Source organism: Malaya genurostris, chromosome 2 (assembly GCF_030247185.1).
Source record: "Malaya genurostris strain Urasoe2022 chromosome 2, Malgen_1.1, whole genome shotgun sequence".
NCBI lineage: Eukaryota > Metazoa > Arthropoda > Insecta > Diptera > Culicidae > Malaya > Malaya genurostris.
The window spans coordinates 274,735,583-274,752,940 of NC_080571.1; the positions used below are offsets into that span (position 1 = coordinate 274,735,583).

Genomic DNA, 17,358 nt, shown 5'->3' on the forward strand with positions numbered 1-17,358 from the left:
TTCCAGTGTGTCTCAGTAGTGACACCACCAACGACGACGTCATCCAAATAACCACACGTATGAGGAAGACCTGCCAGCATTGTATCGATAAGTTGCTGGAAAGCTCCCGGTGCTGTTTTGACTCCCGGTGGCAGACGATTTTACCGGTAGAGTCCACGATGGGTGTTGATGGTTAGTAAATCATGACTACTTTCGTCAACCTCTACTTGCAGGAACGCATCCGACAGGTCGATTCGGCTAAATACAGTACAATTAGCCAACTTGTTGAAAATCTCCTCCGGTAGCGGTAACGGGTACTGATGCGGTTGCAGTGCATTGTTGAGACCTGTAGAGTAATCCCCGCAAATGCGAATGGACCCGTTCGTTTTTCTGACAACGACGATGGGTGCTGCCCAGTCCGAAAAGTCTACCGGTGTGATGATTTTTGCTCGTTCCAGTCGGTCAAGTTCGTTGTCAACCGTGCTGTGTACTGCATAAGCCACTGGACGTTTCGGACGAAAAACTGGAGTTGCATCTGGTTTCCGTTCCAATTTCACTTTTGTTTTCGTGCACAACCCTAACTCGTTTCTAAATACACTCGGGTATGCCGCTTTGAGTGACTGCAAAGTGATAGCAGGAACACTGACGTTGTTGCAGTACATGTTAATGGGTAATGAAAAGAGACCGAATGCTTCCATCAAATCGATTCCGAAAAGATAAAGCGGGTTTTCGACCACGTAAAACTGACAGTGATGTTGTTCACCGTTGAAAGAAACTAGACTGCTGAACTTAAACAAAAACTGCAATCGGTCGCCTGACGCTGTTGAGGCTAGCTCATTTACTGGTGCAGTGGGTGGTTTACCTATTTTCTCCCACAAGCGTTTCGAAACGATGCTTACGTCAGACCCCGTGTCCAACTGTAGACGCACTTTCACACCGTTCAGCACAATTTTAACAAAACGGCGCTTTTGATCGACGGTATTTATACGGAGACTTACGGTTTTTGTTTTTAACGATCCTGGGTGCTTTCTGTTTCGGCTGGTCTTGAAATTTCGCTTGGCAGAGGAACAATATCCCTCGCGATGTCCGATGTTGCCGCAGTCCTTGCATTTGTGGCTCCGATGAGTGCAGTCTCGAACGAAGTGCATTCCCCCGCAGTACCAGCAGGGTGTAGAGGGTATTTGTTTGCTCTTGTCTGGTCCGGCTGACTCCACTGGTGGCTTATGTTGACGTTTTGAAAACTGCTGTTTTCGCTTGATGAAATTCACTGATGACGTTGATGCTGATGACTCGATCATTGCCGTGTCCCGTTTCAGGCACAACAATCGCTGACAATCTTCCGAAAGATGCTCTAGTGTGACGTCATCACGTTCTTCGATTTTCGCCAGCACACAGTGGTTCAGAAGCGCAATTTCACGCTCTCAATTGATAACTCATAGGAACGTGATTTTTGAGGTACAGTATCTTCAGCAAAGTTGCTCAGAATGTTAGACGCCATCTTTTGGCAAATTTTATTTATGTGATTAATCCCCCTAAAAGTGAGATAAACAGTTTATTTTAGCTCAGGGCCAACATAGGGGCTAAGTTACTTCGACAAAGTTGTGCAGAAAGTTATTTCAAATAAGTTTTCTGAAGGTACTATTCCCGTAACTTGAGTGTAATTCAAGATATAGTGTTTTTTCTGAAAAGGGTGTCCAAAAACTAGTTTTTGTGAGAAAACATAGATATTTTCAATCTATATGAGTTTTTTATGTTATACAAAGTTTTTCATCTTAAAAAACTACACAACTTTTTCGAACATACTATGCTGCTATCAATTCAGTTTAATTAAATATAGCAAATTTTCATGTTTTTTTAAAAAAAATTCTAACTTGTCTATTATCAAAAGGCGCAGGTAGGTGCAGATGAGACTACTTACATATTAAACTACTTCAAAAGAGCTTTCATACCGTGGTTGAATTACTCGTCTGCGATCGTCTGCAGGCGAGATATGTTCTTTTCAAATATCCTTGTCCTTGACATTTTCAATGATAAGGTTCATTGTATTTCAGATCAGATTTCAGTATATATTCGTTACCATGGAAACTCTTACAATAAAAGGTTTTCATGGACATCGAAGTCTACAAATAAATAAGTTTAGTAATAATTACAGACGGTTTTTTGAAAGTACCTGTCCGACGTTTTTTAAAAGTGAGATAAGAAGCCACGACTTTGAAAACAGGTAATCATCATGTCGAATTACGTTATGTCATTTTTTGGTAAGTTTTTTCTATAGAAAAGCAGTAGTTTTGTAGTTGTAGTAGTTTTGAAGTAGTTTAATATGTAAGTAGTCTCATCTGCACCTTTCTGCGCCTTTTGATAATAGACAAGTTAGAATTTTATTTAAAAAAAACATGAAAAATTGCTATATTTAATTAAACTGAAATGATAGCAGCATAGTATGTTCGAGAAAGTTGTATAGTTTTTAAAGATGAAAAACTTTGTATAACATGAAAAACTCATATAAATTGAAAATGAATATATTTTCTTACAAAAACTGATTTTGGACACCCTTTTCAGAAAATACACTATATTTTGAATTACACTCAAGTTACGGGAATAGTACCTTCAGCAAACTTGTTTGAAATAACTTTCTGCACAACTTTGTTGAAGTAATTTAACCCCTATGTTGGCCCTGAGCTAAAATAAAATGTTTATCTCACTTTTAGAGAGATTAATCACATAAATAAAATTTGCCAAAAGATGACGTCTCACATTCTGAGCAACTTTGCTGAAGATACTGTACCTCAAAAACCACGATCCTATGAGTTATCAATTAAGAGCGTGAAATTGCGCTTTTGAACCACTGTGCAGCAGCCGCGTTCGTATTTCGCCGTCTCCCTCTGACTTTAGCCCGCAAACAAACATTAAGCATTTAAACTGCTCTTCGGACAGCTTGCTCAGCTCGAATTCAACACAAGTCTTGTTGATTCGACAAGCGTACGTAACATAATCGTCGGTCGGTTGTTTGGTTACCTGTAGACACCGATACCGTTTACTGATGACAGACTCAGCAGCGCCGAAAAGAATTTTTAGCTTTTCCACTGTATCGCTGAATTTGTAATCTTTTGGCGATTTCGGCAAGATATAACTCACGTAACGTTCGTGTTCTGCTGATCCTAGTTTCCGCATGAGCAAGCGGACTTTCGCTTCATCGTCCAACCGTGCGGCATCTTGCTCGAACAAATCGTCGTATCTGCCATACCATGCAGCGAAGGTTATGTTTCCGTCCGGATCGTAGCGAAACTCTTTGATGTTGTTCGCCAGCGAGTCGAGAATCATTTCAGGGTTTGGAGGGACCTGAACATTGATCGATGATATGATACTCCGGAAGAAATCTTGCTGCTGCTGCATTAGCTGCTGAAAGAGCTGGTAGGTGGTTTCTGTAGAAGATGAGCTGGTATTCGCTGATTGTTGCGATGATGGTGGACCGTTGAAAAATGGAGCTGGATGACGCAGATGGTTTTGCTGCATTCCCGGGTGCTGTGGACCGCCAGGTAAGCCGGTTCCCGGTTGCTGATGCTCCGGATTGAGGTTAGATTCCGCCATGCTTCTCGTTTCCTCGTGGGTGATGAAGATTGGCTTCTGATCGCCAATCTAACTTAAATCCTCGTCGCCACTGTTGTGGGTGTGTTCGGAGGTGACCGATAATGAATATAACACGACCCAAACATTAAAAACTGACTTTATTAATAGACGCACAGTTAGAGGTAAAAACGCGTGTTCCTTATTCTACTACATATCACATTCTGATTCTGACACATAGACCGGATGCTGGTCGGTGCATCAACTGAGTGACAGTCGGGCTGCCACCAGTGAGCCCAGCGATTACTATTGGGTTGTAGGGATGGTCACGTCTCCAACAGTACCAAATCTAAAACTCCGGTTGACAACTTTTCCGTTGATTTTGGGATCGGTGTTCGCGACAGTTTCCCTTCCAAACACGTCTCGCAGGTTAATCTGATACCGCAATCTTTCAGCATCATTCCAGTTACTAAACTATCTCTATTCATTCTATCTACACTGGATGGATCTCGATGACCGAATCGACGATGCCACTGGTGCTGACATAATTCATTGTGCTGCTTGGATTCACTTCTCATCACTGTTTCGATCGTTTTCAAATGATACAGACTACCTGACCTGGTGCCTTTCACTTCAACTTTTCCTGACTGATCACAAATGTCACAATCATCTTTATCGAAAATTACCCGAAAACCTTTTGCAACCAATTTTGCCACGGAGAGCAAATTACTATTCAACGACGGAACAAATAACACTTCCTCGAGGGTGATTTTTACTGAACTTCCGCAGCCATTTACACCAGTTAAGATACAAGAACCGCATCCAACCGATTGAACTACAGTTCCATCCGCTAGAATAATCTCCGGAGCACTCTCTTCATTGAGCAAGGTGAAAACACTTTTATCGTTACACATATGACTGCTAGCACCACTATCCACAATCCAATTACTCTGTTTCTTCTCTCCGGCCATAAACAACATTTCACTAGAAACTTTTTCGGAGACTTGCTTGGCCTTAAGGCGATCAGTTTTCTGATGTTTGACACTTTTGTTCTTTAAAGCCTGATAACGCAAACAGTCACGCTTTATATGACCCGATTTCTTGCAAAAGAAACACACAATCTCGGATTTTTCTTTCACTGCATTGTCCGATTTAACACCACTTTTCAATGCCTTTGCTTCGCCGGATGATCTATACCCAGATCGTTCCTTCCGAGGCTCATACTCATCTAAGAGTTTTGATCGCACTAGCTCAACTGTTAAATCTTCGTCTGGTCTGCTTTCAAGTGCTGTCACAAACCCACTGTAGGAATCTGGCAAACTTCTCAATATCATAGCAATTTTGAGCTGATTTTCCAAATCCTGTCCGGCATTCTCAAGACGGTCAAAAAGGTCGTTCAAATCGAAAAGGTGAGCTTCTAAATCACCTCCTTCTCGCAAATTCAAATTGCATAATTTTTTCAAAAGAGACACTCTAGAAGTAACAGTGACCTTTTCGTGGTATTTTTGCAAATTATCCCAAAATTCATGCGACGATTGAGCTGTCTTAATGAGGCTGTACTGATTATCCTCAATACATAATCCCATAGTAGCTCGGGCCTTTTTATCATCCTTGGACCATTGAGCCGTAACGGGCTCCGGTTTGATACCATCGATCACATAAAATAGCTCCTCTCTCGTTAGAAGCATCTCCATTCTGAACTTCCAAGACTGCCAATTTTGATTGTTCAGCTTTGAAAATTTGCTGATGGTATCCATGTTTATGCACACGCGACGCGAGAGACAACTTTCTCGTTCCAAAAATTAAACTTTTAACGAAATTTCCTCACAACATTCACTGGGCACATAACCTGTTGGCCAAAGTGGACAGATGCGCGAGTGAATCCACGTCGGTTAAGAGGAAAAGAACTGGAACGGAGACGATCAAGCTCACTCGAAAAGAAACACGCGTTTGCAGAACGTAGTTGTTTATTCTTGTTACTATTAGCTCTCAGAAAAACGGAAGTATACTATTTTTATGCTATACAGTGTTGCTGGTTTTACTACCTAAAACATATTGACGAGGGGTATATCGCTGCAATTCTCCATCAAAAGTTTCATTATTTCTTTCTTACTTTTTGTGGTATCTGTATAAATCTGTATTTAATTGGAGAAATCTGTATAATATAGTGGTTTTCAGCTGGACATAGAATGCGACGGAATCGTCGCATGATAGCGAAATAATGAGCGTCAGAACCACTGATGCCAGGTTTGCAGATTGGTGTGTAAATTTGCAATTTCGTTTGTTAGCAGACTTTGCAAATAAGCCGACTTTTTTGCAGTTTTTCGAAATTTTTATAAACAATTGTCCATTTTAATGACATTTGCTATTACTGTAGGGTTTTCGTTTGGTTTTTTCGTCATACTTCTAAATATTGAGGTCGAATAGGACCATTTCTAAAACGCAGACGCCTAAAATTTCACCTGGCATCGCTGCCAGAAAATTAGACAGTTGTTTTAACCCCTTCGCTGTCTGTTGTATTGAAATTAACTAGCATTAGAGCCAAAAGAAAAATTAATCGACTGTTGGATTGAGGCCAATTGCATTTCAACTGGTGAAATTCCTTAGCGACAATTGTTATTTCATTGTTCATCGAAAGCATCAACAAATGTATATCTGTCAAAGACGACCAACTTTTTAGAGTAGACAAATAGCACAATCGAATAAAGCACGAGGTTTTGAAAACCAAGGCGTCGATTAATACAAAATATAAATGAAAAGGGAACATACTAAGCACAAAATAACCATTATGTACCATTCAGACGATCCGTCTTATTTTGTCACAGTCAATCTCCGTCACCATGGAGCCATTCACACGTAACGTCACCGTCACGGAACGTCTTGACGGACGGAGCGTGTGAACGTTCCGGTAAAGAAAGTATTAAACTAATTTTGGCGGAAGCTGACGTTCCGGTGGCGGTGACGGAAGAAGGCGGATCGTCTGAATCGTACATTATGTCAAATAAATAGCAAACGCTTAAAAAATCCGTGCAAGTTTTAGCCGTAATCTGAAACATACGCATTATCAATATGAATTCATTATGACTGAAGTTTTCTTAATAATAAATAAAAAATTAGTCATTGTAACGGTCAATTTAAAAAATATTTTTTTCTGGCTTGTGGTCTCGAAGGGGTTGAATGGATGCGAATGACAGTTTCGCGATCTTTGCGGCATTTTGTCGCTATCTTATCGCATCGCAATCTTTTCTAGCCGACAGTGAAAATCACTATACAGATAAATCTGTATAAATGGCATCTCTGCGTGGGAGCTCGAATGGCAGATACACTTCAAACAAGATTAGGCAAAACTAGGTTGGATTAGTTTTAATTTACCCAAACTTATCTAGACTAGTTGGGATTAAATGAGATTAGAGAAAATTATTTTGGAATGACATGAGTTTATTAATATGAGATTGTCTAGAGTTTAGAGTGATTTGCCCCTTGACTGAACTCTTCGGTAGCTGTTTGAGAGCTCAACAAAATCATCATTACCAAACTCTCAGTAATCTATATTAATTTTAGAATTGATTACTTTCTATGTATGTACCGTTGGTTATTATTTCCTCTCCATCCCGCTTGTGAAGAATTCTGACAATCGTCAGAAGGCTGGCTGCATTCCGGCAGCTGTCAATATTGTCCAGGCGAAATTGCGTCATTATCTCGCCGCACGTGTCTTGTTTATTTCTCTCTTCCTTTTTTTTATGCGACTTCATTTGATATTTGTCAATCCCGCATGTCCATACAAAAAAACGAATCTTCAGACGAGGTAAATGAGATTGAAATATGGGTATGATTGGTAGTGAGAAAGCAATGTTATTGGCAATAAAATTTTCCATTATTAGTATATGAAGGACAATAACTTATTGTCTTTTATATGTACTTTTTTTTTGAAAAAATAAAACCAAGACCCTAAAAATATAGAACCGATTCAAAACGGTTTTGCCGTCTGAGGGGAAATCTGCCCGCCGCATACAAGTGGGATATAATTTCACGGCTGGAGAAAATCTCGATTTTAACACTTAACTAAGTAGAATCTATCAAGTGTGTAGGATAATGTTTCAACGAGCTAACCTCACGCTATTGTTTTTGTTCGTTACGATGTTGTAAACAAATTGCTCGATGAATTCTCAGTAAAGAAAAAAATTGCGATGCAACCGACTGTAAGTAATGAAAACGTATAATAATTTCGAAAACTAGGCTACATTATTCATTATTGTAGGAAGAGGAACGCCCTCGTCAGGAGGAAACGGATATTCACAATCATGCCCCATCAGTGGAAAACGACCGGTCACATAGCATGGCGATCAAAGAAACCGATCTGTTCGATTACATTTGTCGTGACCAAAAAGTTTTTTACAAAAGTCAACAAATCAATGACCCGGAGCTTTCCCAGGTGGAGAAAAAAGAAATTTTGAAACAAGTACTGGAAAAAAGTCATTCAGTTTTTCTTTCACGGTTCGGATTGTTCCTAAGGGAGGATCACCTAAATTTTTTTGAACAAGAACAGCAGACAAGCGGTTACAGTCCGGATGAGCGATATGAGGTGGATTACTATCTGGAGAGAATTCGTCGTTCACAGAACGGTGGTCGCGAGCAAGAGGTACGCAATCGTAGGTATGCGGCCCTGAAGCAACTCGTTCTGGACGGCAATTATTTCAGCGAGGTAGAAATGATGCAACGGGAACCGCTTTTGTATGAGCAACTAGTTGGGCAATATTTGACCGAGAAGGAACGCAAAGCAAGAGATACGGCCGGATTTAAAAACGATAGCCTGGTTACTATTCTGTTTAATGGAATAGATCGGGACAATGCGGCAGCATTGCGGAAGGAGCAGGAAAATAGCGAAAAAAATATGGAGGAAATGGTTGGTTCAATGGACAATGACGACGAGGACCGATCGGGGGAAAATCCACCCGATTCACCGAGATGTTCAAGAGCTCAATGGGGTAATTTCGACCAGGAAGAAGAAGAACGACAGAAAAACATCCAACAAGAATTGGCGGCTAAAAAACGGAACCAAAAATTTTCCGTTCCAATGAATTTGTTGACCTCGGGAGAACGCAGTTTGCTGAGGGATGAATTCATTGGGATGATGTACTCCAAGTTTATATCGGGCGAGGATGATGATTTTGATTATTCGAAAATTGATGAATCTTTAGAATACGATAATTTGGATATCGTTGAACAGGATGAACAAGAGCGATACTTCGATACAGACGATGCGGAGGAAACTGGAGGGGATAGCGAACAAAATAATTCGTCGCAGATGCAAGCAGATGACGAGGAAGATGATCTTGATGTATACATGAGACATATCGATCAGCATTTGAAGAATCAAAAAAATATGGATCAGATGCATGATAAGATGAGAGATGTGAACTGTGAATATGATAGTGATGGGTAGGGTTCGGTACTGTACTCATATTTGTTGTAAGTTGTAGCGTTATTTGTGTAATATAGATTACGTGAACACTGTTATTAGTTTTATTCTTAACCCCGATGGAATCTTTTTGGATGTATTATTTTTTTTCACAATTGTTTATTTTTACATTTCGTCTTTGACTTAACAGTGCGTTGTCTGCTCATAAATGTAAAATGCACGAATGTATAAATCTTGTCATTTGATCTTCATAATAACACCCCTCTTTTTAAACCAAACACCTAAATGACTCCAATTATTCGCCGTTGATAAAAAACTTAGGATATGAAGCAAATTTTAAATATATTTGTCTAAAATCCTAAGTCATAGTCATTGTGAAACCGTAGGCGTTAGAACTATACTGCGAGGAATCGTCATTGTCGGATGATTCCAATTTTACCTTCTTGGTCACAATTGAATCCTCCTGTACATCGGAATAGTTAGGAGTTATATTGGCTAAATGTCGCTTCATGTGGGCGACAATATTGGCCAGAACCCAATGTCCCGAGCGGTCTTGAGAAACACGCAATTTCTTTGCCATCTGACAAAATGGACACGTAACGTGTCCGACCATATTTCCGTCCTCACCGAACTCGGTAGTTACCTGTAGCGAACTGATCGTATTACAAAATTCTATGTTTTGCGGTGATCCATCACAGCTGAAAACGGCAATGGTAAAGTAGTTTTTAGTAACCGACCAAAAAGTCTACATAATTTCTATCGGATTACCGGTTATAGTAGAAAGTATGAATCCGCTCTCCTAGTGTTCTAGCTGCTTGCTCCAGTGAACTGATCTCGGATGCGCAGTCCTTTCGACGTCGTTCTCGGCTTAGCTCGTCGATTTTTATATAGCTACCAATACCTTTCTGTCGCAGATACAAGCCGATCATTATAATTTGCTGAGCTTCACCACTTAAAATTTGAAAATTTGAGGGGTTCCGATAAAACTTTCCAAAGTATTTCTGCATCTGTTGTTCGTCACTTCCGGGTATGCGTAGAACTTGTGGAATTTCTGAAAAAAATGAAAAAATGGAATACAGCATCCTGCAGTTAATGAATTCGGTTAGCTAGAAATAAATCATTATATATTTTCTGCTACTAAAATTAGGTCAAATTCTGCGTAGTATTTGCATTCTACTTTTATCGGATTTTCACACCCAAAATAAAAGAAACGAAAGTAATAATTTTTTATTGTTTTTTTAGAGCACAAACATACGTCCAGTTACCTTTCGCTTCACGTTCAATAATTTTGATTTTATCAACATCGATAGCTTCTAAAGAGCAGTTGGCTGAGTAACCGCAAAAGTCCAAAATGTTTATGATATGTTCAGGTATTAATCCGACATCTCGTTGAATTTGCATCCAAAAGCGTTCCTGCCAAAGAAACATCATGAGAGGATAACAGCATCAAGTACTGATAACGAAAGCAATTTACAATAACGAAAACTAAAACGTATTTTCCTCCTTGAACGGGAGGCCTAACCCGCTTACCTTTATTTGCTCCATGCAGAATGAACGTTAAGTTTTCTATTTTGGCGCTCTTTTAGACTTCCGGTTATCGACTAGACTAATTTTGCATCAATTTATCGGCTTGTTTTGGAGCAATGGCAAATATTTTTGACATCTGGAAAAAAACATTTACTTATATCACGTGCACACATACACTGTCGGCAGAATATTTGGTAATACATTCATGCTATTTTGCAGTACATTCGTATCTATTTGGAAACATTTTGTACGCACGAAAAACATGCTGCAATAGGCGTTTTCAGCGAAAGCTCTGCGCATGACCGAAAGCTTTGACATACGAGTGGCGATAGCTCAGCTTTGAAGTAGTAAACAAAGATTGTTAGATTTAAATGTTCTCTGTGTATTTTAATATATTTTCATACACATTCAGTAGAATAAAAAAAAACAAATATCACTTTGAAAAAGCAAGAACAGTGAAGTCAGATATTACTCAGATTAATGTATAACTCAGACGGTCCGACTACTTCCGTCACCGTCAACGTTAAAATTAGTTGAATGCATTCTTATGGAAACGTTCACATGTAACGTCACCGTCACGGAACGTCTCGACAGACGGTAATACGTGTGAACGTTCCGGTAAAGAAAGTATTGAACTAATTTTGATGGAAGCTGACGTTCCGGTGACGGTGACGGAAGGAGGCGGACCGTCTGAATCGTACTTAAATTGGAATAAGATCCTCTACACTGAAGCAAATATGCTCAATATGTACACTAGAGTAGAGTGCCTATAACCAGAGTGACGACATCTCATCCGTAATTTTGGCAACAATTCAAAACATTCCATTAGCTTTACATTGAATTGACAGGTCGTTTGCTCGTTTGGAACTGGGAGCTGTCATTCCAAACGAACAGCTGTCGCCACTCTGATTATAGTCACTCTACACCTAGGACAGGACCTGACAATTGTTAATCCACTTTTAGGACCAATTTCGGAACAGCTCGTGATTGGTTGAAACTGACATAAGCAAGTACAAGTTGTTGAAATCAAGATTACTGCAGGGTGGTAGAAAAAGTGTTGTCAGTATCGTCGGTAACAATGTAGCTTGATATTGGATAATTTATTTTTCGGGTCATCTTTTCAAAATTATTGATTTCAATAGGATTTAAGTTCAATTTGTTTTTAAATTCTGTCAATGCGGAAAGTATACGAGTACATTTAACAATCACTGGATGATACAAAGAGAAAGCCTGAAATCACGAAGTGTGATATGGACGAGAATATTGATTATGTTGGTTGAGAATAGCACCCAATCTTTGGATACTTCTGTATGTTATTATTTTTCTCAAATAGAATATGTTGAATATTTTAGTTAATAAAGCTGCAAAAATTAATTACTCAAAATTGAGTGTTTTAGAAAATTTTTATTAAGCTGTTTCAACTAAACGTTTTCTTCAAAACAAACATCTGATCAAAATGAATCCAGAGCTATATTTTTGACCGATATAACATTTGTCTAAGTTAGAGTGCCTATAACCAGAGTGACGACATCTCATCCGTAATTTTGGCAACAATTCAAAACATTCCATTAGCTTTACATTGAATTGACAGGCCGTTTGCTCGTTTGGAACTGGGAGCTGTCATTCCAAACGAACAGCTGTCGCCACTCTGATTATAGTCACTCTAGTCTAAGTGTTTTCAAATGATAAATAATTACATGTTATAAGGGGAGAAAGTTTTCAGAATGAACAATTATCTCTACTGACAACAGTGATCGCGAGGCATTTATTATTTACAGCAGGGAGCAACCGGAATAAGAAGAGTAATATTTTTCTGGAAAAAGAAGCCAGTTGTCTGGTCCTGTCCTAGCTCTACACTAGAGATGGTCGGGTCTCGGGTATTTTACCCGAAACCCGACCCGTACCCATACCCCACGACGTAAAATACACTGGTGGCGTAGTAAGACAGGTTTGGTTGTGTTGGTAATTTTCTCACGAAATTAAGTATGGCGCGCCGGGATTCAAGCATGTAAACATAAACAAATGACCATTTCAGATCGGGATTTCACTTCTAAGTTACTCCAGTTGTCGCGCAGCCTGGCGAATCTTTGGCACTAATTGAAAATCTGGACATTTTTTCTTCAAGGGCTTGCAAGGTAACATCGAAATATAGAAAATTGTACACACATCCGATTCTGTTCATTTCGTTGGAGGAAGGATTTGGCGGATCGCACTGTGGTATCTATTACAGTTATTATGGATAATGGACTGATTGTGCTGTGGGTGGCATTTCAAACGCAGGTGATGAAAACGATTGAATCATCCCGGAACAAAACACCGCATTTCACTGTCAATATTTTCGCAAACAGAACCAACTTTAAATATTTGCATAAAAGCAACTCCCGGAACGTCATTTGTTTATGTTTTTTCTTCTTCGCGTCTCTCTGTTATTCCAAAATAAAATGACAACCGCACTAACACATAGAAAAACGTGATCACCAGGGTATTTTACATCGTGCCCGTACCCGACGGGTTTTTGGTCGGGTACGGGTAAAAATTTTTATTTTCGATCGGGTACGGGTAAAAAAATTTACTGCTCTCTCGGGTACGGGTCGGGTACGGGTAAATTTTTGTTTCTGATCAATTACCCGACCATTTGTACTTCACATAAATATGTGAACACGTTGACAAGAATTTTTTATTACAAATATTGGTTGGAGATTTTGAAAATTTTCATATAAATCGTTAGGATCCTAACCATAAAAACATGAACATTTATTTCAGAAAATCTTCATAGAAGTTCTTCGTATTCTTCACTTCTGGGTGGTGTCACCTCACTTGAAATGACACCGATTGATGGCACAGCAAGTTGGGCTATATTGCCAGTTAATTTTCGTTTCTTTTCACTGGACTACAAGTGAAAATCTCGATGCGTGACAACGAGTCGCAAAAGTACGGTTTCTCACAAATGTTCAAACTACTTACACTTGAAGAGCAGTTCACCATTTTCAAAATTGAATTTTTCACACCGGGAATACACGTACATTATTTGATGTTTGGTCAATTCACGTAAACGAACCGATGATACTCTATTCATTTCAAGGGATGTTCGAATAACATTCATTTTCGTCACGTATAATATTCAATTTGACATTTGGAACCATTTTACGTGATTTTTCAAGTGATTCAAATGTGAATTTTTATTTGTGTGTCAAGATAATGAGCACGCTTACTTGTGGTTCTAAAGAATTGGATCAAAAGTCGCACTGTTTCGTAAAAACCATACCTACCCAAAATTGAATACAACGGGTATTACGACATTTTGGGTAAATATGCTTCTCGAAAAATTTGAGCAGATATTACTCCTTTTTGTTGACATTTGTAAATGAGTATAAAGTACCAAAGACATTGGAAATCTATTCATGCTTCACAGTGTATTTATATGTTTAAATTTAAACAAGTATACGGCTCGCTATCTGAAACACTTTATTTTTTTCCATCCTGAATGTTGGTAAACTTTTTATTACTCATTCGGCTACGGGTAAATTTTTTTATTTTTTATCGGGTACGGGTAATTGTTTTTTATTTTTGATCGGGTCCGGGTAATTTTTTAATTTTTAATCGGGTACGGGTCGGGTACAGGTAAATTTTTTTGCTGATCACTCGGGTACGGGTCGGGTTCGGGTATAAGAATTTCTATACCCGACCATCTCTAATCTACACCACTCTGAAGGTTTTCAAAAAAATCCTTAGGGCATATTCAGTAGTGTTTTAGTTCTAGATGCATAATTTATGCCAGTTACAAAATTTAAATCTGGGTTTTATAACAAGAAAAACTGGCAGCCCCAGCAGTGTTTTACTCGTGTTTCAAGTATACAAAAAAATAGAACGGCATCGTAGACCAGTTTTAAATTTGACAGAAGAACTGGTCGAATAAATAAAACTAGAACGGCTTGCTGGGGATACGTTTGTTCCAATTTCTGTTCTATTATAGATCGTCCATATAGAACTTCTAGCTGCTGAATTTGCTCTTACTCTTAAGTGCGATTCAAATGGTTCGTCACAGCAAAGACATCATATTAACAAGATATCCAGATCTCACATTTCCCGAACTAATCATTGGCAATATCCTTTTTTGCGAACATAGCGCCCCCAGTCGAGTCCGCATCGAATCTCGTACTTATTATTGTCAACGTTGTTCAGCAAAATGACTTCTCAGGTACGTGAAACTGATTATTGGTTTGTGGTATATAAATAGCTGTAATGTTTGTTTTTTTTTAGTTACTTTTTCGCGCGGAATGTTTAAAAAGTTCATTATGTAAAATGTAAAATGAAATTGTTGTGTATAAATCAGTACATTACAGGAAATTCTGTATGAATGGTAACTCTATGGTTAAATGAAAAAAATAAACACCTTCTAAGATGACAAACTTGATGTTTTTGATAGAGTAACGTGGCGCCATCATGACATATGCGAGTACTGTCTCAACTAAAGGAATATTCGAATTGACCGTTAAAGTGATTGAGGAATGTCCTGTTTGTTAGTATGTGATAAAACTCCCTTCGATTTTCAGAGATGTCTGGGCTTCTTTAAACCTTTATTCAAATGTTGATTCTGTAGAAACCATGCAACCATAAGAATTTTATCCGGTGCCGAAATTTTACAAACTTCAAGCTGTCAGTGATAGGTCTGATTTCAAAATTATTTCAATTTGTAAGTTTTATTTGTAGCTTGCTTAGCTACGTATACAAACAACCAAAAAATGTTGTAGTCGATCTATCGCTTGCCCCAAAAAATGTTACACCCGAGGCGACCGCCATCTTCCTCCCCCTTCCTTCCACAACTATGAATAATAATTTCTTCCTCCACGGTTTGATTATAACGTTCAACGTTTTGGGGGAGTTTACATGAAAGCGTTGTAGCCTTAGACTGCTAATAATCAAATAGGTTAAAAAGTAATTGAAATTTAACACTAAATACCTAAGGTCTTGTTCCTTGCTTAACTATCATGCTCAAATTGTAACAACTCGTTGCACAAATTAGGGTTAAAACTTTCCACCTCATCTCATTACAGTTCAAACAATTGTGGGAAAGTGGAACCCGACACGTGCACGTGCTCATTAAACTATTCATTGATTCCTACTAAACCGACCGAAACTTGTGAAGTGCGTGCTGAATCGAGATAGCGCCATACTCAATTGCAGCTATTATTAAATGTTAATACATACGATCAGCCAAGCAGATTTTATCAAGGTTAACAGACACCTGAAGCGATGCAGGCCGTATTTACAGATTTAAGAGCATTCTCGACAACCCTACGCAACTTTGACCGAATAGCATTTAAATATTGCTAGAACGATTCGGTTTATTGTACTTTGCATCGGTTTCATTTCAAATATATATAGCTTTAAATCCAGCTCTACTATCTCTTAACTACATCAAACAGTAAACCGGTGGCATAATCTGGAGTCTCTACGTTTTACAATAATCAGTTATTACTGATCGACCGATGTTTTAATGTTTGAAACACATGAAACCATAAATTGTCTGGGAGAAACGTTTACAACGAATAAATTAATGATTGAGTATGTTGTGTTTTGCATACGCGCTTTTTGTAGGCTCGGTGGCCACTCCCATTAGAACTTGATGAATAAACTTGTAACAACAAACTTGCGTATCTTGTTATTATTTTTTTTTTCAAGACGTCAGTAACATGCGTCAGTGATCTAATTTACATATCCCTTTCTGATTACATCCGGATATGTTAGTAGAATTATTTTGGAATACGCATGAATCACACGCTTTGCAAGAATTATGCAGTCGTAGGAACATGAGGGTTTCCGCAATGAGCAAATATCAATATAGTATATGAACAATAAAATACTTTCGAAATGAGTACATCAATAGAACAAAAGGACAACCGGTAACACGAAAAAATACCGTTGCTGCTGACTTCATCCGGGCTCGTTTTCGACCTTTCGTACTGGAAATTGATACTTAAGAAACAAATTTACTTCAATCTAGAACAGGTGCATTTACTTCAACTGAATAAAACGAACGAAGCAATCTACAATCCATTTTATACGAAGTTCAAAACAAAAGGAGCTTCTGTTCGATCAGGATAGAAACACGGGTGTGTACGTATGTACCAGAGATACGCAAGAAATCGTTCACGAAAGCCCTTCAAAATCCAGGAGAAACATTGCGAGGGACCGCAATGTCTCCGAGGGTACACAGAAAAAAATTGAAAAATTTACACGACATGTAAATCAATAGTATGATGAAATAGACATAATTTGAGTCGAAAATTTGATTTAAAACCATGATCCATGTGAAGGTAAACTGGATTGCATAGTTTTTCTAATGAACAAGACTGTATATTAAAAAAAAAATTCCTTGGAAATGTAAAGTAACTTTCCATTCAAAGACCTGTTCCATATTGAAGCTCGTCTGAAGACTGTCACTGAAAACTGATCAAGTTCGAATACCAAATGACGGACACTTCCGGTTCCCGAGATATAGTCGTATAGGTGAAGTACGCTTTTTCTTACTTTTCGATCAATATTCTTATATAACTTATATGTTAGAGATGGCATCATATGTGCAAGAAAATTGATGTAAATTGCAAAATATTTTTATCTGTGTATAATCCGTCGAGCAGTCCACGAAGACCACCGCTATAAGCCGTATATTAAACGCAGGGAATCAGAGACTCATTCGAGGGAAACGTCTATTGAACAAACTTAAGTACGCTGTAATTCTTAATATGTTATGTTGTTTTTTTTCTGACCACATTGTGTAGAACTACCAAATTGGGACGAATACACATTCACAGTGTAAAGGCAAAAAAAGTCTAACGAAAAGCGGCCCTTACACAAGAATTATTTAT

General features: G+C 38.5%; 3 protein-coding genes across 7 annotated transcripts; 1 reads left to right on the forward strand and 2 right to left on the reverse strand.

Annotated features, from left to right (window-relative positions):
- Positions 1 to 140: 140 nt before the first annotated feature.
- On the reverse strand, positions 141 to 3,567 carry LOC131429228 (uncharacterized protein K02A2.6-like). Its single transcript, XM_058593278.1, has 2 exons — positions 2,995 to 3,567; positions 141 to 1,397 (listed from the first exon to the last, which is right to left on the reverse strand). Exons 1-2 carry the CDS (start codon positions 3,565 to 3,567, stop codon positions 141 to 143), a joined length of 1,830 nt encoding a protein of 609 aa, XP_058449261.1.
- A 4,063-nt stretch (positions 3,568 to 7,630) lies between these two features.
- On the forward strand, positions 7,631 to 9,060 carry LOC131430126 (coiled-coil domain-containing protein 97). 2 transcript variants are annotated; one of them, XM_058594844.1, is made up of 3 exons: positions 7,631 to 7,742; positions 7,802 to 7,975; positions 8,056 to 9,060. In XM_058594844.1, the coding sequence occupies exons 2-3, from the start codon at positions 7,845 to 7,847 to the stop codon at positions 8,984 to 8,986; spliced, it is 1,062 nt and encodes a 353-aa protein (XP_058450827.1). In that variant the 5' UTR covers positions 7,631 to 7,742; positions 7,802 to 7,844; the 3' UTR covers positions 8,987 to 9,060. The 2 variants fall into 2 exon arrangements, with proteins under 2 accessions (XP_058450827.1, XP_058450826.1); XM_058594843.1 differs by having other exon boundaries at positions 7,802 to 9,060.
- A 1-nt stretch (position 9,061) lies between these two features.
- On the reverse strand, positions 9,062 to 11,076 carry LOC131430127 (uncharacterized). Of its 4 annotated transcripts, XM_058594845.1 has the most exons (6): positions 10,894 to 11,076; positions 10,691 to 10,826; positions 10,493 to 10,625; positions 10,228 to 10,375; positions 9,731 to 10,013; positions 9,063 to 9,660 (listed from the first exon to the last, which is right to left on the reverse strand). In XM_058594845.1, the coding sequence occupies exons 3-6, from the start codon at positions 10,505 to 10,507 to the stop codon at positions 9,321 to 9,323; spliced, it is 786 nt and encodes a 261-aa protein (XP_058450828.1). In that variant the 5' UTR covers positions 10,508 to 10,625; positions 10,691 to 10,826; positions 10,894 to 11,076; the 3' UTR covers positions 9,063 to 9,320. The 4 variants fall into 4 exon arrangements, with proteins under 4 accessions (XP_058450831.1, XP_058450828.1, XP_058450829.1 ...); XM_058594846.1 differs by lacking the exon at positions 10,894 to 11,076 and having other exon boundaries at positions 10,691 to 10,831; XM_058594847.1 differs by lacking the exons at positions 10,691 to 10,826; positions 10,894 to 11,076 and having other exon boundaries at positions 10,493 to 10,668.
- Between the last annotated feature and the right edge of the window lie 6,282 nt (positions 11,077 to 17,358).

Coding starts and splice junctions, on each gene's coding strand:
- LOC131429228 (XM_058593278.1), bottom strand. CDS start 3,567: ATGGCGGAATCTAACCTCAATCCGGAGCATCAGCAACCGGGAACCGGC. Junction 1,398..2,994: donor AACGGTATCGGTGTCTACAG/GTAACCAAACAA, acceptor ATCAATTGAGAG/CGTGAAATTGCGCTTCTGAA.
- LOC131430127 (XM_058594848.1), bottom strand. CDS start 10,390: ATGTTTCTTTGGCAGGAACGCTTTTGGATGCAAATTCAACGAGATGTC. Junction 10,014..10,227: donor TATTGAACGTGAAGCGAAAG/GTAACTGGACGT, acceptor CATTTTTTTCAG/AAATTCCACAAGTTCTACGC. Junction 9,661..9,730: donor CATACTTTCTACTATAACCG/GTAATCCGATAG, acceptor TGCCGTTTTCAG/CTGTGATGGATCACCGCAAA.